We start from the raw sequence: 23,185 nt of genomic DNA, 5'->3' as shown, positions 1-23,185 counted from the left end.
TTAAAATGTATTCAATTGTTTGTTTCTTGGCGCAGCGGTTAAGGGCGCTGTACTGCAGAGACTCTGGGTTCGCGCCCAGGCTCTGTCGTAACCGGCCGCGACCGGGAGGTCTGTGGGGCGACACACCTAGCGTTGTCCGGGCTAGGGAGGGTTTGGCCGGTAGGGATATCCTTGTCTCACCAGCGACTCCTGTGGTGGGCCGGGCGCAGTGCACGCTAACCAAGGTTGCCAGGTGCACGGTGTTTCCTCCAACACATTGGTGCGGCTGGCTTCCGGGTTGGATGCGCGCTGTGTTAAGAAGCAGTGCGGCTTGCTTGGGTTGCGTATCGGAGGACGCATGACTTTCAACCTTCGTCTCTCCCGAGCCCATACGGGAGTTGTAGCGATGAGACAAGATAGTAGCTACTAACAATTGGATACCACGAAATTGGGGAGAAAAAGGGGTAAAAATTCAACAACAAAAAAACATTTGTTTGTTTCTTTCCTCATTAATCGACACACAATATCCCATAATGACAAAGCAGAAACAGGTTTTTGGACATTTTTGCTATATTATTTGACAAAATGTACTAAAATATCACATTTACTTAAGTATTCAGACCCTTTTCTCAGTACTTTGTTGAAGCACCTTCGGCAGCGATTACAGTCTCAAGTCTTCTTGGGTATGATGCTACAAGCTTGGAAAACCTGCATTTGGGGAGTTTCTCCCATTCCTTTCTGCAGATACTCTCAAGCTCTGTCAGGTTGAATGGGGAGAGTTGCTGCACAGCTTTTTTCCGGTCTCTCCAGAGATGTTCAATCGGGTTCAAGTCCGAGCTCTGGCTGGGCCACTCAAGGACAGTCAGAGACGTGTCCCGAAGCCACTCCTGCATTGTCTTGGGTGTGTGATTAGGGTCGTTGTCCTGTTGGAAGGTGAAACTTCGCCCCGGTCTGAGGTCCTGAGCACTCTGGAGCAGGTTTTCTTTAAGGATCTCTTTGTACTCTGCTCTGTTCATCTTTTCCTCGATCCTGACTAGTCTCCCAGTCCCTGCCGCTAAGAAACATCCACCATGCTGCCACCACCATGCTTCACCGTAGGGATGGTGCCAGGTTTCCTCCAGACGTGATGCTTGGCATTGAGGCCAAAGAGTTCAATCTTGGTTTCATCAGACCAGAGAATCTTGTTTCTCATGGTCTGAGAGTCTTTAAGTGCCTTTTGGCAAACTTCAAGTGGGCTGTCATGTGCCTTTTACTGAGGAGTGGCATCGGTCTGGCCACTCTACCATAAAGGCCTGATTGGTGAAGTGCTGCAGAGATGGTTGTCTTTCTTGAAGGTTCTCCCATCTCCACAGAGGAACTCTGGAGCTCTGTCAGAGTGACCATCGGGTTCTTGGTCACCTTCCTGACCAAGGCCCTTCTCCCCTAATTGCTCAGTTTTGCAGGGCGGCCAGCTCTAGGAAGAGCCTTGGTGGTTCTTCCATTCAAGAATGATGGAGGCCACTCTGTTCTTAGAACCTTCAATGTTGCAGCAATGTTTTGGTACCCTTCCCCAGATTCATTATATAAAAATATTTGATCCATTTTAGAATAAGGCTGTAACGTAACAAGATGACAAAGGGGAAGTGGTCTAAATGTTTTCCGAATGCACTATAGGCTACAGCAGGGTTGTATTTATTTATACGTTTTCTGATCTGAAAAAATATTGTAATGAGCCGCTTGCCTGCTACCCAGATTACTGTGCTCTACTCGGAATTTTTTTTATGGGGGGACGACGACATTAAATACTAAAACACCAGCAAATCAGCTCCAAGTGATTTTAATTTGGGAAATACTATGTTCCAAAGTATTCCCACACATAAGAGATATGTGATCATATAGAAGGCAGTAAGGTCATGAGGCCAATTTGCAGCCTACAAATTATTTGTAATTATGTTCCGAACCCTGACCATCCACTCAAGAAAAATAGGCCCGCGGCTGAATTTTGTTGATGATCCCTGGGCTACAGTCGTTGATAAATGTTGGCCTCTTCACAGTGAGGGTCCGTGACATTGACTGTAAAGGGTCCGTGGTTACAACTAGGGGGAGGCGTTGTACTCCACAGTTTTCAAAATCAGGAAGCGCTCGATAGAAAAAGTATCGCACTCAAAGCGAAGTGTAGGCAGGCACAGATAATAGAAGGGACGCGTTCCTCTGCCCAAGCGTTGCTGACGTATGCCAAACCTTACAACGTCTGGAAAGGTATTTTAACTTTAACTAACCACATCATATGTTATAGCCATCTGCTAGACGATGACACAGTCGATGATGTTGCACGCAACCATTGGTTAATTCATGTAACATCTGCGCAGGGGAACGCGACCCGGAGTATCGACGTCCTTGATAACCCGTGAACTCCGTGCCAAGAACAATTCCTGGATTCGGAAACTGACCAGGAAAAGTAAAAAGAAGATTTGCAGTTAATTTTTATTCTGTTATCGTTTCAGAGGAGACAAGTATCACTTTGAAACGTTGGAGACTGAGGTTTAAAGTCCCGACCGAAAGAGACAGTCTTCCCTCCTCTGCACGCGTCGTTTGCCATGGCTTTGACAACCTGTACCAGATTTACCGACGAGTTTAATCTCTACGAAGAGCTGGGAAAGTAAGTATTTAATGTTTTTGTTATTTCTCTCCAATACATATCTGCATTGGATTATGTTTAGCTACTGGTGCTCTAAACGGGTGGTTATTCTTGATTACCTGTTACCTGTGTGTGGTGCACAGAAACCGTACCCGTTGTATTCAAACCGTACGTTTGGTCTTCAAAATGTATATTTCCTAACTTTTCTTTCCAAAACCGTCGTTGCGTTTGTTTTGATATCTTTACTGAATGTTTACGTAGTATTTCAATCGCTCTTGACATTTTCGTCTAACAAGTCACCGCCCTTTTAGTGGAACAACAACTGTATTGGGGCGGTAATTTCCTAGTGGTGAGCTGTCGTAAATGGTCGTGTCAAAATTTATGGAGAAATCCCTTGTTTTCCCAGCTGTGATGTCATTCCTTGCTCACAGCAAAATGAAATTGAAATAAATGTGACTTATTGATCCACTGATTGCTATTGCCAAGCGGCCAGCGCACATGCCCATTCCGACATGGTTTTATTGGGTCTATTTATAACCATAAACAAAATAATAAATGCCATAGTTTTAGCAACAATGTAAACTCATCGATATGAGTGATGGGTTTTAAAGCATGGCAGAGCGAAAGGTTACCGCGTTAAATGTTTTTAAAAGCAGCGCTAACCCTGGTTGATTTAGAAGAATCCCTTGACATTACTGACTGTAGCCTGCCCTACTTTACGAGCAAAGCACGGGCGGCTTTGCGGGGTTGGGGACAATTAGGTCACTTGCACTTACGCGGTCTTCAGTGCTTTTTCCAGCGTGAGGTTACATCTTCTAGCCTAGGCCTACTCTCCACAGTGGTCCACCGAGCATGGGCCTCTCACAGCCATCTCTATCTGAGTTTGACTACTAAAACTTGAATTATTGTGTACACCATTGACGCAAATAAACGAAATATAGATGCATATTTTCAGTATATCCCTATTTCTTTGGAGTTGTATGCATCAGGTCAAATACATGGTTCGTTGGACAAAGCCAATGGGGGAAAATAAAAGGCATTTTAGGATAAACGCCGAAAATAAGGTCTGTGGCAAACACAGGCTAAGGAGATTTTATACATTTTGTTCAATAATAATCTTCAAATAAAATTGTATTGTTCACATGCACATGGTTAACAGATGTTATTGCAACGCAGCAATATTTAACATGTAATCTAACAATTCCACAACTACACACCTATCTAATACACACACATCTAAAGGGATGGAATTTGAATATATAGATGAGCAATGACAGAGCGGCATAGGCAAGATTGTATAAAATACAGTATATACATATGAGATGAATAATGCACGATATGTAAACATTATTAAAGTGACTAGTGATCCATGTATTAAAGTGGCCAATGATTTCAAGTCTGTGTGTAGGCAGTGATGTGCTAGGGATGGCTATTTAGGCTGGGTTTCTGTACAGCACTTTGAGATATCAGCTGATGTACGAAGGGCTATATAAATAAATTTGATTTGATGATATTTAACAGTCTGACGGCCTTGCGATAGAAGCTGTTTTTCAGCTTTAGGTCCCAGCTTTGATGCACCTGTACTGACCTCACCTTCTGGATGGTAGTGGGGTGAACAGGCAGTGGCTCGGTTGTTGTCCTTGATGATCTTTTTATCCTTCCTGTGACATCGGGTGGTGTAGGTGTCCTGGAGGGCAGGTAGTTTGTCCCCGGTGATGCGTTGTGCAGACTGCACCACCCTCTGGAGAGCCTTGCGGTTGTGGGTGGTGCAGTAGCCATACCAGGCGGTCATACAGCCCGACAGGATGCTCTCAATTGTGCATCTGTAAAAGTTTGAGGGTTTTAGGTGACAAGACACATTTCTTCAGCCTCCTGAGGTTGAAGAGGCGCTGTTGCGCCTTCTTCACCACACTGTTTGTGTGGATGGACCATTTCAGTTTGTCTGTGATGTGTACACTGGGGAACTTAACTTTCCACCTTCTCCACTGCTGTCCCGTCAATGTGGATAGGGGTGTGCTCCCTCTGCTGTTTCCTTAAGTCCTCGATCGTCTCCTTTTGTTGACGTTGAGTGAGAGGTTGTTTTCCTGACACCACACTCCGAGTGCCCTCATCCTCACCTCGCCCTCACCCTGTAGGCTGTCTTGTTGTTGGTAATCAAGCCTACTACTGTTGTTGTCTGCAAACTTGATGATTTGAGTTGGAGGCGTGCATGGCCATGCAGTCATGGGGGAACAGGGAGTACAGCAGGGGTCTGCGCACACACCCTTGTGGGGCCCCAGTGTTGAGGATCAGTGACGTGGAGCTGTTTCCTACCTTCACCACCTGGGGGTGGCCCGTCAGTAAGTCCAGGACCCAATTGCACAGGGCGGGGTTGAGACCCAGGGTCTCGAGCTTAATGATGAGCTTGGAGGGTACTATGGTGTAGAATGCTGGGCTATAGTCAATGAACACATTCGTACATAGGTATTCCTCTTGTCCAGATGGATAGGGCAGTGTGATGGCGATTGCATCGTCTGTGGACCCATTGGGGCGGTAGGTAAATTTGAAGTGGGTCTAGAGTGACAGTGGAGGTGATATGATCCTTGACTAGCCTCTCAAAGCACTTCATGATGACATAAGTGAGTGCTATGGGGCGATGGTCATTTAGTTCAGTTACCTTTGCCTTCTTGGGTAAAGACACTTTTTGTGAATGTTGAAGAATTGATGTAATGATAAAAAGCACATAGTTAACATGACCTTTATGAATTATGAAGTCTAACTGATATTATCTCATAGAACAGAAAGTATGAGATCTCCTAAGCCTGTGTTAACCTCTGACCTTTTTGGCGTTTATTCCAAAACCCTATTCATTCCCTATTCATTAGGAATGACTGAACAAACCTGACATGTCTTATTTCCGAGTGTTGGGACTACAAGCTATCGCTTAACAGAGCTCGCTATCTTGCCATATATAGCTTGCAGTCCTAAAACCCGGAAATTATATAATTCGCCACTGTTGTCTTACGACTCGACAGAGCTCGAACCAGTCATGACTATTCAACAAAACAATAAATAATTTAAGTTTATTTTCAGCAAATGTATTAGTTACATGATTGTATAACTAGAAAATGAGTTTTGAAGTTGAGGGTGCAGTATTTATGAAGTTTGGCAATGTGGACAAAAATTAGCATAGTTCAACTAGCCAGCAAATTTAGTCAGGGAAAACAAATCTGGGAGAGGATATAGCTGGGTGCACATGAATCCAGAAAATGTATGGTGAAGTCCCTTCCAGACACGGTAGATTCCTCCTCACCACTCTATAGAGAAAGGAAAGGGTTTTTCGATGGAACAAAATGTATAACATCTCCAAAGCCTGTGTTTACCAGACCTTATTTTCGGCATTTGTTCAAAAACCTTCCAAAAACGAACCATGGCGAAATTAGTGCCGACAAAAAGACGCCATTACTATTGCTCTCCATGTCAGTTTGATCGTCTACTCATCACCGTCTTTGTGTGTCCTAAAGGGGAGCTTTCTCCATAGTGAAAAGATGTATGAGGATCTCCAGTGGACAGGAGTATGCTGCCAAAATCATCAACACTAAGAAGCTATCTGCTCGGGGTAGGTGTCTTTACATGTCTTGGCAGTTTTTGTTGAACACGACTGAATACCCCAAAGCTCCCTGTCAAAAGTTTCCAGTGAGAAACAAAAAGGTGATGGTTGTAAGTTTATTTTTTTATTTTTTTACCTGGTGTTTTTCTTCGCATTACATGGTAATATGGCAATTACATTAGTATGCAGTTCACAGGAGGCTGCTGAGGGGAGGACGGCTCATAATAATGTCTGGAACGGAGTGAATGGTATCAAACACATAGAAACCATGGAAACCCCGTGTTTGATGTATTTGATACCATTCCGCTCCAGCCATTACCACGTGCCCGTCCTCCCATGTTAATGTGCCACCAACCTCCTGTGATGCAGTTGTAGAGAAGCACCCATTATTATCACATAGTTGTCAGTAAATAGCAGATAAAATTACGTTACCCAGAGGAATGCTGTATGTGGTTTTGGTTTGTGTCGCAATGTTGAGCAGTCACATGTCTTAGTCTACCAGTCAATGACAGGAAAAATCTCCCCAACATTTCCTTGATTTTTGGACTTCATGCACTTTTTAACCAAGTGACCTGCCCTCCAACTTCCCCACATTTCGCTCCTGCTTACTTTTTAGTGGACAATGTACAGTCGTAGCTGTATGAACATGAGTCATTTCTGTAATTGGATGTGGTAAGGCAAACCACGTCTGGGGAAGTCTTGCTCAGGGTTATGTCCAACTGTCTTTACAGTTCTTCTTACATTTTATATCATTAGTGCCCCTTGTGGCGAGGGATGAAAACACCAAGCAAGGTTATGACTGTCATACTGGTATCAGTTAACCTGCTTTGACTTCTGACATGAGTCAGTGTAGTATTCTGTGTCACAACCACAGTCACTATGGGGTAACTGAAGGGATACTGCCAGTAGTAGTAATAATGCAATTTTTATGACCTTTGGGTCTATATCCTGGTGCTACTATACAAAGTCTTGCTTTTGTAGAATGGACTGCCTGTCCAGGAAGTAGCTTGGGTCAGTTTTTTTTCTCCCTTATTCTCTCTCGCTCTCTCCTTCTTTCTGAGGCAGCTGTGGGGAGCGGGTTGGGTTGGTGCGTGGGCCGGGGCTCCCGTTGTCTGTATGGCGCTGCTGATTATCCCTCCACAAACCTTAATGGGCTGCTGACAGACACACACACACACACACACACACACAGACAAGTAAGGACGAAGAGACAGGAGGGAGGGATGATTATGACTAAATGACAGGAGGGAGGGATGATTAGGACTAAATGACAGGAGGGAGGGATGATTAGGACTAAATGACAGGAGGGAGGGATGATTAGGACTAAATGACAGGAGGGAGGGATGATTAGGACTAAATGACAGGAGGGAGGGATGATTAGGACTAAATGACAGGAGGGAGGGATGATTAGGACTAAATGAAGGGAATGTAATTGTATCACAGACAGGACCTATGTCTAGAACAGAACATGAATAACTGGATAGAGAATCTAGCTGGAGAGAGAAAGCTGTAGCCAATTCCTTCCCCTTTATGGTACAGAGAGTAAAGAGAGATTAGATTGCTGAGGTGTTGAATAGAGGGTGGCCCAGAGATGGTTGAGAAAGTGTATTGGTGTTTGTTTTTTTCATGATTGATCACATTCTAGGATTGGCTCCACTGAGCCACGCCCGGCCCCTACCCGAGTCAAGATGAAAGAGGCAAAAAGAGCGGGGAGATGGAGGGAGTGAAATAAATTGGAATGGGAGGAGATATGGGTGAGGGAAAGTGAGTTGATGTGCAAGATTTTGTGAGAGACAGAAATGGAATGAATTGAAGAGATAAAGCGAGTGGGGCGAAATGAGGAGGAGCGATAGGAAAGAATAGTGCTAGCAGAGAGATCTCTCCCTTCCTCAGCTGAAGGTGACCTTGGAGGAGGGAAACCCCAGGTCTGTGTGTCAGTCAGATACCAGGGGCAGGACTGGAGGAACATGGTAAGTAGAAAGGGGGATACCTAGTCAGTTGTACAACTGAATGCATTCAACTGAAATGTGTCTTCTGCATTGAACCCAACCCCTCAAACTCACCTCATCCACCAGCAATGTGTAGCACCCACAATGCACAGCAAACATGTTTGTGCCTGGACGCTCACCACACGCTCACCTCATCATCTATCGAGGTGAGGAGTGATACAGGATTTTCCCAATTAGGAATGAGAGGAATTATTAGGTGGCCATGATGGAATGGGGCCAGTTTGGGAATTTAGCTATGACACCGGGGCGGTATTACATCCCAGCTATGGGATGCAGGGTGATATACTTCTGGCAACCTGTAGATTGTTGTCAATTGGGTGATCTTTATCTATACCCCTATAGGGTGTTATTAAAGCCTTATCAAAGCACAGAAATGTAGACCGTGAATTGGTTTTTGGTTCACTGCACTGTATTGACTTAGTTAGATCATGTGTTAGCAAATCAGTCTGTCCCTATATGTGTGTGTGTTCCTTTCTCTGTGTCCACCACGAGCAGGGCACTGATCTAATAACAGCCGTCTTACTTTATGTTTGAGGGAATGAGTTACAGTTCGGACATTCAAGGTTACTCTTTGCGCTGGGGATTCCCAAAGTGGGTCGTGTGACTTCTGCCAGACGGGAGGCTAAATTCAGAGTCTCGTGCGATAGTGGGACTCCTTAGGGAATAGACCCTCCCTGGTAACCCACACTCCTTTTGGCTCGCCGTGTGGAGGTGTGTTGAAGGTGCAGACCTATATCTCCTCACACACTTATGTCAATGCATGGGCTTTGGGAGTGTTTTTGACTTGTTGCACTTCTTCTTGTCTCTCATTTGGTGACTTCCCCCTTCTATAAATTGGTTAGCATTTAGTATGTATAGGTTTTTGTGCCTCTTGCTTTGTGGTTAGATGAGGAAGGATGTGTTTTTGAAGCCAACTGAATGTCATATAGAACCCCCTCTCCACACGCGCACACAGCCCACCATAAATACAAGTCACCCTGGCCTGACCAATATGGCTGACCTTGGTGTCTGGGAATGTTCACACCAGCATGAATACAGATGACTCAATCACCCCAAAGCTCTGTCTAATATGGGGATCTGGGGCACTCACTGTGCTGTAAGGTTCCCCAAGGTGTGAGGGATTTTTTTTTTCTCTCACTCTGTTCCATGTATACCTCCTGTGAGGTATTTAAGTATGTCTCTCTTTTTCGCCATCTCTCTCTCGCTCTCTTTCTGTCTGTTGCTCTTCTCTCCTTTTTCTCTCTTGCACTCCTCGGTCTCTCTTACGCTCTCGCTCTCTCGCTCTCTCTCTCACTTTGCTCTCTTCTTCTCTCCTTTTTCTCTCTTGCACTCCTCGGTCTCTCTTACGCTCTCGCTCTCTCGCTCTCTCTCTCACTTTGCTCTCTTCTCACTCACGGACGGGGGGGTTGAGTCACAAACGGTGTTTCGTTTTTTAGTTTGATTTTGTGTAAGAACAAAGCCCTCAGTCCATTTAGCCCTCATCTGAAGTTTAATGCTTTACATGACAGAGCCAATCAGCACACTGGATATTTGACTAAGCTGGAGCATTCCCCGAGCAGTTCTAGAACACCAGAGGAATGAAAAGATGTAACGATTGGTATGGCGTCAGGAGAACGTGTGTGTGTGTATTGGCAGTCGTCGTTCCCCCCCCCCCCCCCGACTGAGCGTTTCACGGGCAGGCTAAAAATATCTCATTTAAACAACAGAAACCGAGGGAGGGAGAGGAGGAAGAGCTGGATCGAGTGAGATGGTGTCTGTCAGTGATGGACTATCAGAATGAGCAAAATATTCATAGATCCTTAGCAAAGCTATTTTTATATTTGGCTGCACAATGTTCAATGAATGACCAAATCAATCAATCAATAAAATATATTTATTTGTAGCCTGAATTGACTCGCATCGACGAATCGCTAAATATAGTCCAGGTTCTTGCTATTTTCATTCCATTTCTGCCAAACGGTGACAAGAACAGTTGTGGGGGAAGAGACCAGAACAGCATGAAGGATACATGACGACAGGAAGTCACTACGCCTTGGCCACATGTGCATCAGAAAATCTTATTAGCCGGCGTGTCGAAGGGAAATTTCTTAAACAAACCTAAGAATCTCTATTGCACTCCACACTGCCCTTTCCCACCAGGACAATAGGAACACCTATGTGAGAATGCTGTTCATTGACTACAGCTCAGCGTTCAACAGCAGAGTGCCCTCAAATCTCATCATTAAGCTAAGGATCCTGGGACTAAACACATCCCTCTGCAACTGGATCCTAGACTTCCTGACGGGCCGCCCCCCAGGTGGTAAGGGTAGGTAACAACCCATCCGCCACGCTGATCCTCAACAAGGGGGCCCATCAGGGGTGTGTACTCAGTCCCCTCCTGTACTTCCTGTTCACTCATGATTACACAGCCAGGCATGAATCCAACACCATCATTAAGTTTGCTGATGACACAACAGTTGTAGACCTGATCACTGACAACGATGAGACAGCCTATAGGGAGGAGGTCAGAGACCTGACCGTGTGGTGCCAGGACAACAACCACTCCCTCAACGTGATCAAGACAAAGGAGATTGTGGACTACAGGAAAAGGAGAACCGAGCACGACCCCATTCTCATTGACGGGGTTGTAGTGGAGCAGGTTGAGAGCTTCAAGTTCCTTGGTGTCCACATCACCAAAAAACTAACATGGTCCAAGCACACCAAGACAGTCGTGAAGAGGACAAGGCAACCTATTTCCCCCCCAGGAGACTGAAAAGATTTGGCATTATACCACTACCTGGTATGGCAACTGTTCGACCTCCGACCGCAAGGCACTACAGAGGGTAGTGTGTACGGCCCAGTACATTCCCGGGACCAAGCTTCATGCCATCCAGGACCTCTGTACCAGGCGGTGTCAGAGGAAGGCCCTAAAAATTGTCAAAGACTCCAGCCACCCTCGTCATAGACTGTTCTCTCTGCTACCGCATGACAAGCGCTACCGGAGAACCAAGTCTAGGTCCAAGAGGCTTCTAAACAGCTTCTAAGCCATAAGATTCCTGAACAGCTAATCAAATAGCTACCCAGACTATTTGTGCAACCCCCCCCCCCTCTCACGCTGCTACTACCCTCTGTTATTGTCTATGCATAGCCACTTTAACAACCCTATCTGCATGTACATAATTATCTCAATTAACTCGACACCGGTTCCCCCGCACATTGACACATTGACTCTGTACTGGTCTCCCTGTATATAGCCTCCACATTGACTCTACCAGTACCCCCTGTATATAGCCTCCACATTGACTCTGTACTGGTCTCCCTGTATATAGCCTCCACATTGACTCTGTACCGGTCTCCCTGTATATAGCCTCCACATTGACTCTGTATCGGTACCCCCTGTATATAGCCTCCACATTGACTCGGTACCGGTCTCCCTGTATATAGCCTCCACATTGACTCTGTACCGGTCTCCCTGTATATAGCCTCCACATTGACTCTGTACTGGTCTCCCTGTATATAGCCTCCACATTGACTCTGTACTGGTCTCCCTGTATATAGCCTCCACATTGACTCTGTACCGGTCTCCCTGTATATAGCCTCCACATTGACTCTGTACCGGTCTCCCTGTATATAGCCTCCACATTGACTCTGTACCGGTCTCCCTGTATATAGCCTCCACATTGACTCTGTACCGGTCTCCCTGTATATAGCCTCCACATTGACTCTGTACCGGTACCCCCTGTATATAGCCTCCACATTGACTCTGTACCGGTCTCCCTGTATATAGTCTCCACATTGACTCTGTACCGGTACCCCCTGTATATAGCCTCCACATTGACTCTGTACCGGTACCCCCTGTATATAGCCTCCACATTGACTCTGTACCCCCTGTATATAGCCTCCACATTGACTCTGTACCTGTACCCCCTGTATATAGCCTCCACATTGACTCTGTACCGGTCTCCCTGTATATAGCCTCCACATTGACTCTGTACTGGTCTCCCTGTATATAGCCTCCACATTGACTCTGTACCGGTCTCCCTGTATATAGCCTCCACATTGACTCTGTACTGGTCTCCCTGTATATAGCCTCCACATTGACTCTGTACTGGTCTCCCTGTATATAGCCTCCACATTGACTCTGTACTGGTCTCCCTGTATATAGCCTCCACATTGACTCTGTACCGGTCTCCCTGTATATAGCCTCCACATTGACTCTGTACCGGTCTCCCTGTATATAGCCTCCACATTGACTCTGTACCTGTACCCCCTGTATATAGCCTCCACATTGACTCTGTACCTGTACCCCCTGTATATAGCCTCCACATTGACTCTGTACCCCCTGTATATAGCCTCCACATTGACTCTGTACCCCCTGTATATAGCCTCCACATTGACTCTGTACCGGTCTCCCTGTATATAGCCTCCACATTGACTCTGTACTAGTCTCCCTGTATATAGCCTCCACATTGACTCTGTACTGGTACCCCTTGTATATAGCCTCCACATTGACTCTGTACTGGTCTCCCTGTATATAGCCTCCACATTGACTCTGTACTGGTCTCCCTGTATATAGCCTCCACATTGACTCTGTACTGGTCTCCCTGTATATAGCCTCCACATTGACTCTGTATTAGTCTCCCTGTATATAGCCTCCACATTGACTCTGTACTGGTCTCCCTGTATATAGCCTCCACATTGACTCTGTACTGGTACCCCTTGTATATAGCCTCCACATTGACTCTGTACTGGTACCCCTTGTATATAGCCTCCACATTGACTCTGTACTGGTACCCCTTGTATATAGCCTCCACATTGACTCTGTACCCCCTGTATATAGCCTCCACATTGACTCTGTACCGGTCTCCCTGTATATAGCCTCCACATTGACTCTGTACTAGTCTCCCTGTATATAGCCTCCACATTGACTCTGTACTGGTACCCCTTGTATATAGCCTCCACATTGACTCTGTACTGGTCTCCCTGTATATAGCCTCCACATTGACTCTGTACTGGTCTCCCTGTATATAGCCTCCACATTGACTCTGTACTGGTCTCCCTGTATATAGCCTCCACATTGACTCTGTATTAGTCTCCCTGTATATAGCCTCCACATTGACTCTGTACTGGTCTCCCTGTATATAGCCTCCACATTGACTCTGTACTGGTACCCCTTGTATATAGCCTCCACATTGACTCTGTACTGGTACCCCTTGTATATAGCCTCCACATTGACTCTGTACTGGTACCCCTTGTATATAGCCTCCACATTGACTCTGTACTGGTCTCCCTGTATATAGCCTCCACATTGACTCTGTACTGGTACCCCTTGTATATAGCCTCCACATTGACTCTGTACCGGTCTCCCTGTATATAGCCTCCACATTGACTCTGTACCGGTCTCCCTGTATATAGCCTCCACATTGACTCTGTACTGGTCTCCCTGTATATAGCCTCCACATTGACTCTGTACTGGTACCCCTTGTATATAGCCTCCACATTGACTCTGTACCGGTCTCCCTGTATATAGCCTCCACATTGACTCTGTACTGGTCTCCCTGTATATAGCCTCCACATTGACTCTGTACTGGTCTCCCTGTATATAGCCTCCACATTGACTCTGTACTGGTCTCCCTGTATATAGCCTCCACATTGACTCTGTACTGGTCTCCCTGTATATAGCCTCCACATTGACTCTGTACTGGTCTCCCTGTATATAGCCTCCACATTGACTCTGTACCTGTACCCCCTGTATATAGCCTCCACATTGACTCTGTACTGGTACCCCTTGTATATAGCCTCCACATTGACTCTGTACCGGTCTCCCTGTATATAGCCTCCACATTGACTCTGTACTGGTCTCCCTGTATATAGCCTCCACATTGACTCTGTACTGGTCTCCCTGTATATAGCCTCCACATTGACTCTGTACTGGTACCCCTTGTATATAGCCTCCACATTGACTCTGTACTGGTCTCCCTGTATATAGCCTCCACATTGACTCTGTACTGGTCTCCCTGTATATAGCCTCCACATTGACTCTGTACTGGTCTCCCTGTATATAGCCTCCACATTGACTCTGTACCGGTCTCCCTGTATATAGCCTCCACATTGACTCTGTACTGGTCTCCCTGTATATAGCCTCCACATTGACTCTGTACTGGTCTCCCTGTATATAGCCTCCACATTGACTCTGTACCGGTCTCCCTGTATATAGCCTCCACATTGACTCTGTACTGGTCTCCCTGTATATAGCCTCCACATTGACTCTGTACTGGTCTCCCTGTATATAGCCTCCACATTGACTCTGTACTGGTCTCCCTGTATATAGCCTCCACATTGACTCTGTACTGGTCTCCCTGTATATAGCCTCCACATTGACTCTGTACTGGTCTCCCTGTATTTCGTCCTACTATTTGTTATTCACTGCTGCTCTTTAATTATTTGTTTTTCTTATTTCTTCTTTTTAGGTATTTTCTTAACTGCATTGTTGGTTAAGGGCTTGTAAGTAAGCATTTCACTAAGGTCTTACACCTGGTTTATTTGATGCATGTGCCAAATACAATTTGATTTGAAAATCCCAGAGATGGAATCTGGTCTCACCACGGGGCTGGCGTCTCTAGGAAGGGTTTCAGCCGCAGTCTCCTGTGCTTTCAGGAAAGACTATATGCATCTGTCTTTGTTTGTCATGAAATCCATATGTTTTCCCTTATATATATATATATATAATTTAAAAAAAGATATAAGTGGCAGGTCTTTGATTTACTGTTTTGTCATTTAGATAAAACCATGAAATGCTTTGTTTGTTGCCAAGGGGATGGATAACTTATTGATCGCTTGAATCTAAAGAGGGAACCGCCATCAATATGAATTAGTTAGTGTCTCTTCTCATTGTGAATGATAACCGTGATGGATTATGCACCACTCAATAAACACACAAGCGCTTGTTTCCCAGCCCTAAACACATCATTCTATCAGATATACTCTATCCCATCACCGCTAATACTAAAACAAACGGACTGATCATGTGTCAGGGCAAGCGAGGGATTAAAAAAAAAAAACAGTTCTGTTCTTTTCTCTCCTTTGCCTGTTTCCAAGCTCATTTTCCAGTTGACTAAAACAGCCCTGTTTGCGTCAAATTTTTCTGTGTGTGCCCGGTTTATTTTCAGACCTGACGTGAACTCCCCCAGGAGCGGTAGCTATCTCAGCCTCCGTTTCACTAGAGCATAGCCAGGTGTAGCAGCACTCATATAATATACAGAAAAAAACAGCTGAAAATCAAAGTTGATTCAGAATTCCTGTTCTGTTTTTTTACCAGAGGGGGCTTGGGAGGAGGGATTTTAAGTTCATGAATGAATGCAAAATAATTCAGCTCGTACCATGTGTAAGAGGTTTTGATTTGCATTTGTGCAAACACACACCAATACACACACACACACACACACACACACACACACACACACACACAACACGTTTGTTTGTGTGTATCACATTGAACCGAACCCCAGATCCAATCTATGTAAGCAAAGCCTGTCGTCCCTGATGAATCTGTGTCTATTTCCATAAATGTGAGCTTTCCCTGGGGCTTCAGTCTAAATCCTCATTTAGGCAAGTAGGCCAGTAGGCTCAGTGGGGAGTCAGGGGGGACGGGGGCTCCCTTAATTAGAGCCTCTTTGTCTGGGAGAGGGGCCACTCCACAGGAGCCCAGAGGTGCTCTCCCACTCTTAATGAACGATGGCACCCTTCACCGGGCCTTCTATGGTTATGTGTCTGTCTTTCTCTCTGATATCTAATGGAATGGAAACTTTCAAGGAATAATACTTTTTTTAATTACCTTGACCTCTGACCCTTGGTGTCTTTTGCTGTCCTTAGGGCTGCTGGGAGAGGTTTATATGTAAATGTCTTCTGTGTTGAGGTGAGCGCCAGGAACTACCTGTAGAAACGCACCGCAGTAATGAGACTCGTATAGATGTATGATATACACTGCGAATATCCCCTCTCGACACCAGTCATCCTCTCAATCGCCATGTCATTCTTCCACGGCGTGCTACACAGTCTTGCAAGTGTCAGGTGCTTTAGTCTAGCTTATGTTCCGAGTCTGTCCTACACGCTCCCTAATACAAGCAGAACGTATCTGTTCTCTTTCAACCCTCCCCCACCTTAGAATACACTACCTTCCTCATCTGAATGAATGTATTCATGGGACTGTTATTCTAGCTGTCTCTGGTGAGGTGGAAGGAGTTAACCCCAGCTGCACTGGGTTTGTCCCTGACCAGGCCATGCATTTTTATTCCACACAGCCATATATGTGATGTGTCTGTGTGCAGAGGGCACATGGCCAGGCAGTCAGTGATTACATTTTTTATTTTATTTTTTTATATCTTTTATTTTTTCCCTCCTTGCTGAGCAGGGAATTAGATGGCGTAGTTAACCTCTCTGAGATACGTGGGACCCACCTCGCCAAGGCAAAGTGCAGGGCACCAAATTTAAAACGACAATCTCATAAAATAAGTTCCTCAAGCATACAAGTATCTGACACCATTTTAAAGAAACTTCTCCTTAATCCAGCCACAGTGTCTGATTTCAAAAATGCTTTACAGCGAAAGCACCACAAATGATTGTTTGTCACCACCAAGTCTCAGAAAAATCAGCCATTTTTCCAGACAAGAGAGGAGTCACAAAAAGCACAAATAGTCTCCATATGATAAATAAATATACACACACACATCTACATTTAAATGGTATTCATATTAATTTGCATATATTTCTGTTAATTCCCACAAAGTTTCCACCTCTGAATATTCCCCAAAATGTGCAACCCTAGCTACGTCTATAGACTGCGGAGGAGCGACGGGGAAGCTGTAGATGAGTGTGTGTTTCCTCACGTGTTTCTTTCATAACCTACATCTGATATCATACTGTATATAACTCAAAGCTGTGATTGTCATCACTGCCTCTTATGCTACATTACTGCTCTACATTACCCCCAATGTAGCATTCTGTATCTCTCATATGACGTCTCTTCTGTTCATCAGCCACAGTGTCACGCCAGAGTTTTATACAGAGCTTCATACAGACTTCGGGGTCAATGTTCAGGCACCACTCCATCAGTAATGACCCGGATGTGGTAGACCAGCCAACTCCATTTTTTTTATTTGACCTTTATTTAACCAGGCAAGTCAGTTAAGAACAAATTCTTATTTTCAATGACGACCTAGGAACAGTGGGTTAGCTGCCTGTTCAGGGGCAGAAAGACAGATTTGTACCTTGTCAGCTCGGGGGTTTGAACTTGCAACCTTCCGGTTACTAGTCCAACGCTCTAACCACTAGGCTACCCTGCCGCCCCTCATGCTCTCCCTTGGTAATTAACCGTTCACACTGAGGCTAATTAAGGGTGTTTTTAACGATGCATGATTCACCTCGAGAGTCCACAGACATGTAGCTGTAAAAGCTATTCTTCGAGCGACAGAACAGTTTGTTCTGCTACTTTGCTACTGTATGCGACCCAGCCAATGCAGTGTCAGGGAAATTGAGAGCAGGCTTGATGCTGGTGATGGCTTGTTCTCTCTCTCCATCTTGACTAGTTGTCTGACTAGAGGAGCTCTCTCCCTCCATCTTGACTTGGTGTCTGACTAGAGCTCTCTCTCTCCCTCCATCTTGACTTGGTGTCTGACTAGAGCTCTCTCTCCCTCCATCTTGACTTGGTGTCTGTCTAGAGGAGCTCTCTCTCTCCCTCCATCTTGACTGTTGTCTGACTAGAGGAGCTCTCTCTCTCCCTCCATCTTGACTAGGTGTGAGACTAGAGGAGTAAAGTACGTCATTCTGCCACCAAACCGAGATGAAGTTTGTTAGGATCTGTGTAGTAGCAGGTTATTCTCATGCTGTTCCCTGTGAGGTCAAGCCACCCAGTCGATTGTGTTAGGGCGAACAAACACACACGCCCAAACACAGGGGCTCCCGAGTGGCGCAGCGGTCTAAGGGACTGCATCTCAGTGCAAGTGGCGTCACTATAGTACCGGTATCAAATCCAGGCTGTATCACAGCTGGCTGTGATTGGGAGTCCATAGGGCGGCACACAATTGGCCCAGCATCGTCCGGGTTAGGCCGGAGTAGGCAGTCATTGTAAATAAGAATTTGTTCTTATTGACTTTAACTGACTTGCCCAGTTAAATAAATAGTCAACCCTCTGGTATTTATTTTTTATCTTGCCGTAGTGTAAATCTCCTCACCTGTACTGTTGGACCACTGTCCTCCTCACATTCCTGCTCCATGAGTCAGGGCCGCCAATCATTATAGGCTCTCTACCAAGTACTCTCTGGTGGCTATGGTTAGCCACCTGTGGTTACCTTAGCCTTAACCACTGCTATCTGCTCTTGCCGTGAGCAACTGCTCCACCAACCTTGACCACTTCCCAATGCTGTTCAAAGCCTAATCTAAGGCTGCGCTTACACAGGCAGCCCAATTCTGATCTTTTGCCACTATTTGGTCTTTTGACTGATCAGATCCTTTGCCCATAATTGGGCAGAAGATCAGAGTTTGGCTGCCTGTGTAAGCGCAGCCTAAGTAATGTGCTGTATTCAGACATTCTCAGATTGATATATTCAGAAATGGTGTAAACACACCACAGCTGGAATGCATGCTCTCTTGGGAATTTTAGATCGCTTTAGTTTGTATACCTTTTAGACAACATGTCCTGCCAAGTTCAGTCCGAAAGCTGTTGAGGTCAGCGTTGCTTACAATGTCCTCATCGGCTTTCTAGTGACGAATTCTGGGTCCTGACTCCTTTATCAGGTATCCTATTGAAATATTGAGTCCCGTGGTTTAGAGGGTTTACACCAGAAGTTAATGGTTATCTGTAGGAGGAAGGTATATGCTAGAGGCAATTAAGCTTGAAATGTACTGAGTGTAGGGAAAACAATCACATGTGACGGGCATTGATAAGGGGAGTCATGGATTAGTGATGAAAGGGGGTCGAGGTCAGGTCACGTTAAGGGAGAAGGAACAGTTTATTGCCCGTCTCGTTTCCTGCCTAGCAATGAATATACAAAGTTTAGCGAGAAGGAGAAGACTCCACCCAAAGTGGGGTACATATACCACCACCGTTGTAAATATGTTTTTGTCGGTTCAGCTCCTTTTGGGAAGAATAAACTTGGTTTAAGCTTTCATAGTGTCTGAATTCTTACTGTGATAAGTAGAACCTAGAGTCTCGCCTGGATGTTGAGCATTGAGAAATGGACCTACGGTATATTTGATAATGATATACAACTTGCCTGTTTGGCTGCCATGTGTTTATCACTTAAAAACCACACTTGTTAAATGTAAATGCAGTTTCTGGCTTCTTAAAAACGGTCTCCTCCTGTAACGGCGTTCTTCGTTTGTAGAAAGCGAGTCGGACCGAAATGCAGCGTGGTGGTTACTCATGTTCTTTAATAAAGAAAAAGTGATACATGAAATACATAAATAAATACGAAAACAACAAACGGAACGTGAAACCTAATTACAGCCTATCTGGTGAAACTACACAGAGACAGGAACAATCACCCACGAAATACAAAGTGAAACTCAGGCTACCTAAATACGGTTCCCAATCAGAGACAACAAGAAACACCTGACTGATCGAGAACCGCCTCAGGCAGCCCAAACCTAACTAGACACACCCCTAATCATAGCAATCCCAATCCTATAAAACCCCAATGCGAAACACAACACGTAAACCCATGTCACACCCTGGCCTGACCAAAATATATAACGAAAACACAAAAACCTAAGACCAAGGTGCGGACTCCCGGACGCACCTCAAAACCATAGGGAGGGTCCGGGTGGGCGTCTGTCATTGGTGGCGGCTCCGGCTCGGGACGTGGACCCTACTTCATTAATGTCCTCGTTCCTCCCCTTCGCGTCCTGGGATAATCCACCCTCGCCGCCGACCATGGCCTAATAGTCCTCACCCAGAACCCCACAGAACTGAGGGGCATCTCGGGACTGAGGGGCATCTCGGGACTGAGGGGCATCTCGGGACTGAGGGGCATCTCGGGACTGAGGGGCATCTCGGGACTGAGGGGCATCTCGGGACTGAGGGGAAGCCCAGGTAGGTAGTAGGCTCCGGTAGATCCTGGCGGATCTGGAAGATTCAGGTTGACTAGCAGATCTGGAAGATTCTGGTTAACTGGCGGATCTAGCTGCTCTATGCAGACTGGCAGCTCTATGCAGACTGGCAGCTCTATGCAGACTGGCAGCTCTATGCAGACTGGCAGCTCTATGCAGACTGGCAGCTCTATGCAGACTGGCAGCTCTATGCAGACTGGCAGCTCTATGCAGACTGGCAGCTCTATGCAGACTGGCAGCTCTATGCAGACTGGCAGCTCTATGCAGACTGGCAGCTCTATGCAGACTGGCAGCTCCTTGCAGACTGGCAGCTCCTTGCAGACTGGCAGCTCCTTGCAGACTGGCAGCTCCTTGCAGACTGGCAGCTCAGGCTGCTTCAAACAGGCAGGAGGCTCCGGCAGCGCTGTAGAGAGAGAAGGCTCTGATAGCGCTGAACAGGCGGGAGACTCCGACAGCGCAGGAGAGGAGGAAACGCTGGCTGCGCTGAACAGGCGGGAGACTCCGACAGCACAGGAGGGAAGGAAGGCTCTGGCTGTGCTGAACAGGCGGGAGACTCCGACAGAGCAGGAGAGGCGAGGCGCATTGTAGGCCTGATGCGTGGTGCGGGCACTGGTGATACTGGAGCGAGGACACGCACAGGAAGCCTGGTGCGGGGAGCTGCTACCGGAGGACTGGTGTGTGGAGGTGGCTCTGGATAGACCGGACCGTGCAGGTGCACTGGAGCTCTTGAGCACCGAGCCTGCCCAAGCTTACCTGGCTCGATGCCCACTCTAGCCCGGCCAATACGAAGGGCTGGTATGAACCGTACCGGGCTATGCACCCGCACTGGAGACACCGTGCGCTCACTAGCGTAACACGGTGCCTGCCCGGTCTCTTTAGCCCCCCGGTAAGCACAGGGAGTTTGCGCAGGTCTCCTACCTGGCCTAGCCATACTCCCTGTAAGCCCCCCCCCCAATACAGTTTTGGGGCCGACTCTCAGGCTTCCATCCGCGTCGCCGTGCTGCCTCCTCATACCAGCGCCTCTCTGCTTTAGCCGCCTCTAGTTCTTCCTTGGGACGGCGATATTCTCCAGGCTGAGCCCGGGGTCCTTTTCTGTCCAGTTCCTCCTCCCATGTCCAATTCTCCAAGTGATGCAGCCTCTCCCACTGCAACTGCTCTTCACGATTAGCAGGGAGAGTTGGCTCAGGTCTGACACCCGACTCAGCCACTCTCCCTCTGAGCCCCCCCCCCAATAAATTTTTGGGGGTGCTTTTCGGTTTCCTTGCCAACCGTGTTCCCTCGTATCGTCGACTCTTATCTCCGGCTGCCTCTGCTCTCCTCAGTGCTTCCACCTGTTCCCGTGGGAGGCGATCTCTTCCAGCCAGTATCTCCTCCCAAGTGTAACAACCTTTGCCATCCAATACGTCTTCCCATGTCCATTCCTCCTTTCGCTTTTCCTGCGGTCGCTGCATGTTTCCACGCTGCTCGGTCCGTGTGTGGTGGGTGATTCTGTAACGGCGTTCTTTTGTAGAAAGCGAGTCGGACCGAAATGCAGCGTGGTGGTTACTCATGTTCTTTAATAAAGAAAAAGTGATACATGAAATACATAAATAAATACGAAAACAACAAACGGAACGTGAAACCTAATTACAGCCTATCTGGTGAAACTACACAGAGACAGGAACAATCACCCACGAAATACAAAGTGAAACTCAGGCTACCTAAATACGGTTCCCAATCAGAGACAACAAGAAACACCTGACTGATCGAGAACCGCCTCAGGCAGCCCAAACCTAACTAGACACACCCCTAATCATAGCAATCCCAATCCTATAAAACCCCAATGCGAAACACAACACGTAAACCCATGTCACACCCTGGCCTGACCAAAATATATAACGAAAACACAAAAACCTAAGACCAAGGCGTGACACCTCCCTCATTTAGTTGCTGGCTCTCTGTTAGGGAACTTTCTTTATTTATTAATATTTTTTTTCTTGTATTTTTCCCTGAGCTAATTAGTGTGTGATGACTGGGGGAGATTTCAAGGAACAGATGGCTGCTAGCTGGTTAAGCTAAACTCTCAGGCCATGCAGAGAAACTGAACTCCCTCAACCCAGGATTCCAGAACGTCTAGAAGCCAGCCAGCGATTTCTGTTTTCCAGTAGGTTTCCTAAAAAGGAATACCAATGTTGTAGCATGCTTATGACAACGAGATGTAGGTCACTTGAATTAGCCTTTGAAAAAGGTCTCCTTGGTGTAACTGCCAACCTCTAACCTACAATATGTTCTTAGATTTTATTGCAGAAGAAGCTGTTTGGTTATTTTCAGGATATTTTCTATAGAGGTCTGTTTTATTTCTAAGCTATTGTTTTCTGTACTCTACTTTTGAGCCTCCTGGCAGAGAATCTCACCATGTGACCACTAGCGTCTTCCTCAGATGCTGTGCCACCACCAGTCAACACGATGGGCCACTGCACCTGCCGCGTCTCTCACCATCCTACTGGAATGATCGATTTTAGTCCTGAGAGGAGAAAAAAAAACTAGGTCCTTTTGAGGGCAGTGCTATGTTCGCTTTAGCCCCACCGTCTCCCATTTCCTGAGAATGAGGGTTCTATCCTGTATGCAAATTCTCTGTGGTCAGAGATGAGCCTGTATGCTAGCTACGACTATGCATTTTAAAAGTGCGGTGCTAACAATTTAACAAAATGAATATAGGGGAAACACTGGTACCATATGACTCACTGTAACACTGTTTGGACTTTTCAGATTATGGAGGAAAAGTTTCTCATTAGACTTTTAGTTTTTGCAATTATGCAGATCACATTCGTAAGCAATTTGAGATAATTGACGTTGTGATGCACACTGCTGTTGAGATGAACCACCTCCGGTTAAAGGTGACTCAGTTCTACGACGTCAATGGGAGAA

At 46.2% G+C, this 23,185-nt stretch overlaps 1 protein-coding gene across 13 annotated transcripts in view; it reads left to right on the top strand.

The window, feature by feature from the left end:
* The first annotated feature begins 2,094 nt into the window (after window positions 1-2,094).
* The window catches only part of LOC109897118 (calcium/calmodulin-dependent protein kinase type II delta chain), a 97,446-nt gene continuing 76,355 nt past the window's right edge, over window positions 2,095-23,185 (top strand). For 7 of the 13 annotated variants that reach the window (XM_020491686.2, XM_020491681.2, XM_020491683.2 and 4 more), the window contains exons 1-2: window positions 2,123-2,617; window positions 6,100-6,194. In XM_020491686.2, the coding sequence (XP_020347275.1) occupies window positions 2,556-2,617; window positions 6,100-6,194 (157 nt within the window). In that variant the 5' untranslated portion in view covers window positions 2,123-2,555. Of the gene's footprint in view, window positions 2,618-6,099; window positions 6,195-23,185 lie in introns of all 13 variants that reach the window. The other 6 variants (XM_031832546.1, XM_031832545.1, XM_031832543.1 and 3 more) reach the window with 3 other exon arrangements.

This window comes from Oncorhynchus kisutch, linkage group LG9, assembly GCF_002021735.2.
Source record: "Oncorhynchus kisutch isolate 150728-3 linkage group LG9, Okis_V2, whole genome shotgun sequence".
NCBI lineage: Eukaryota > Metazoa > Chordata > Actinopteri > Salmoniformes > Salmonidae > Oncorhynchus > Oncorhynchus kisutch.
Note: the sequence above shows the minus strand (reverse complement) of the source record. Positions and strands in the feature narration are given on the sequence as shown.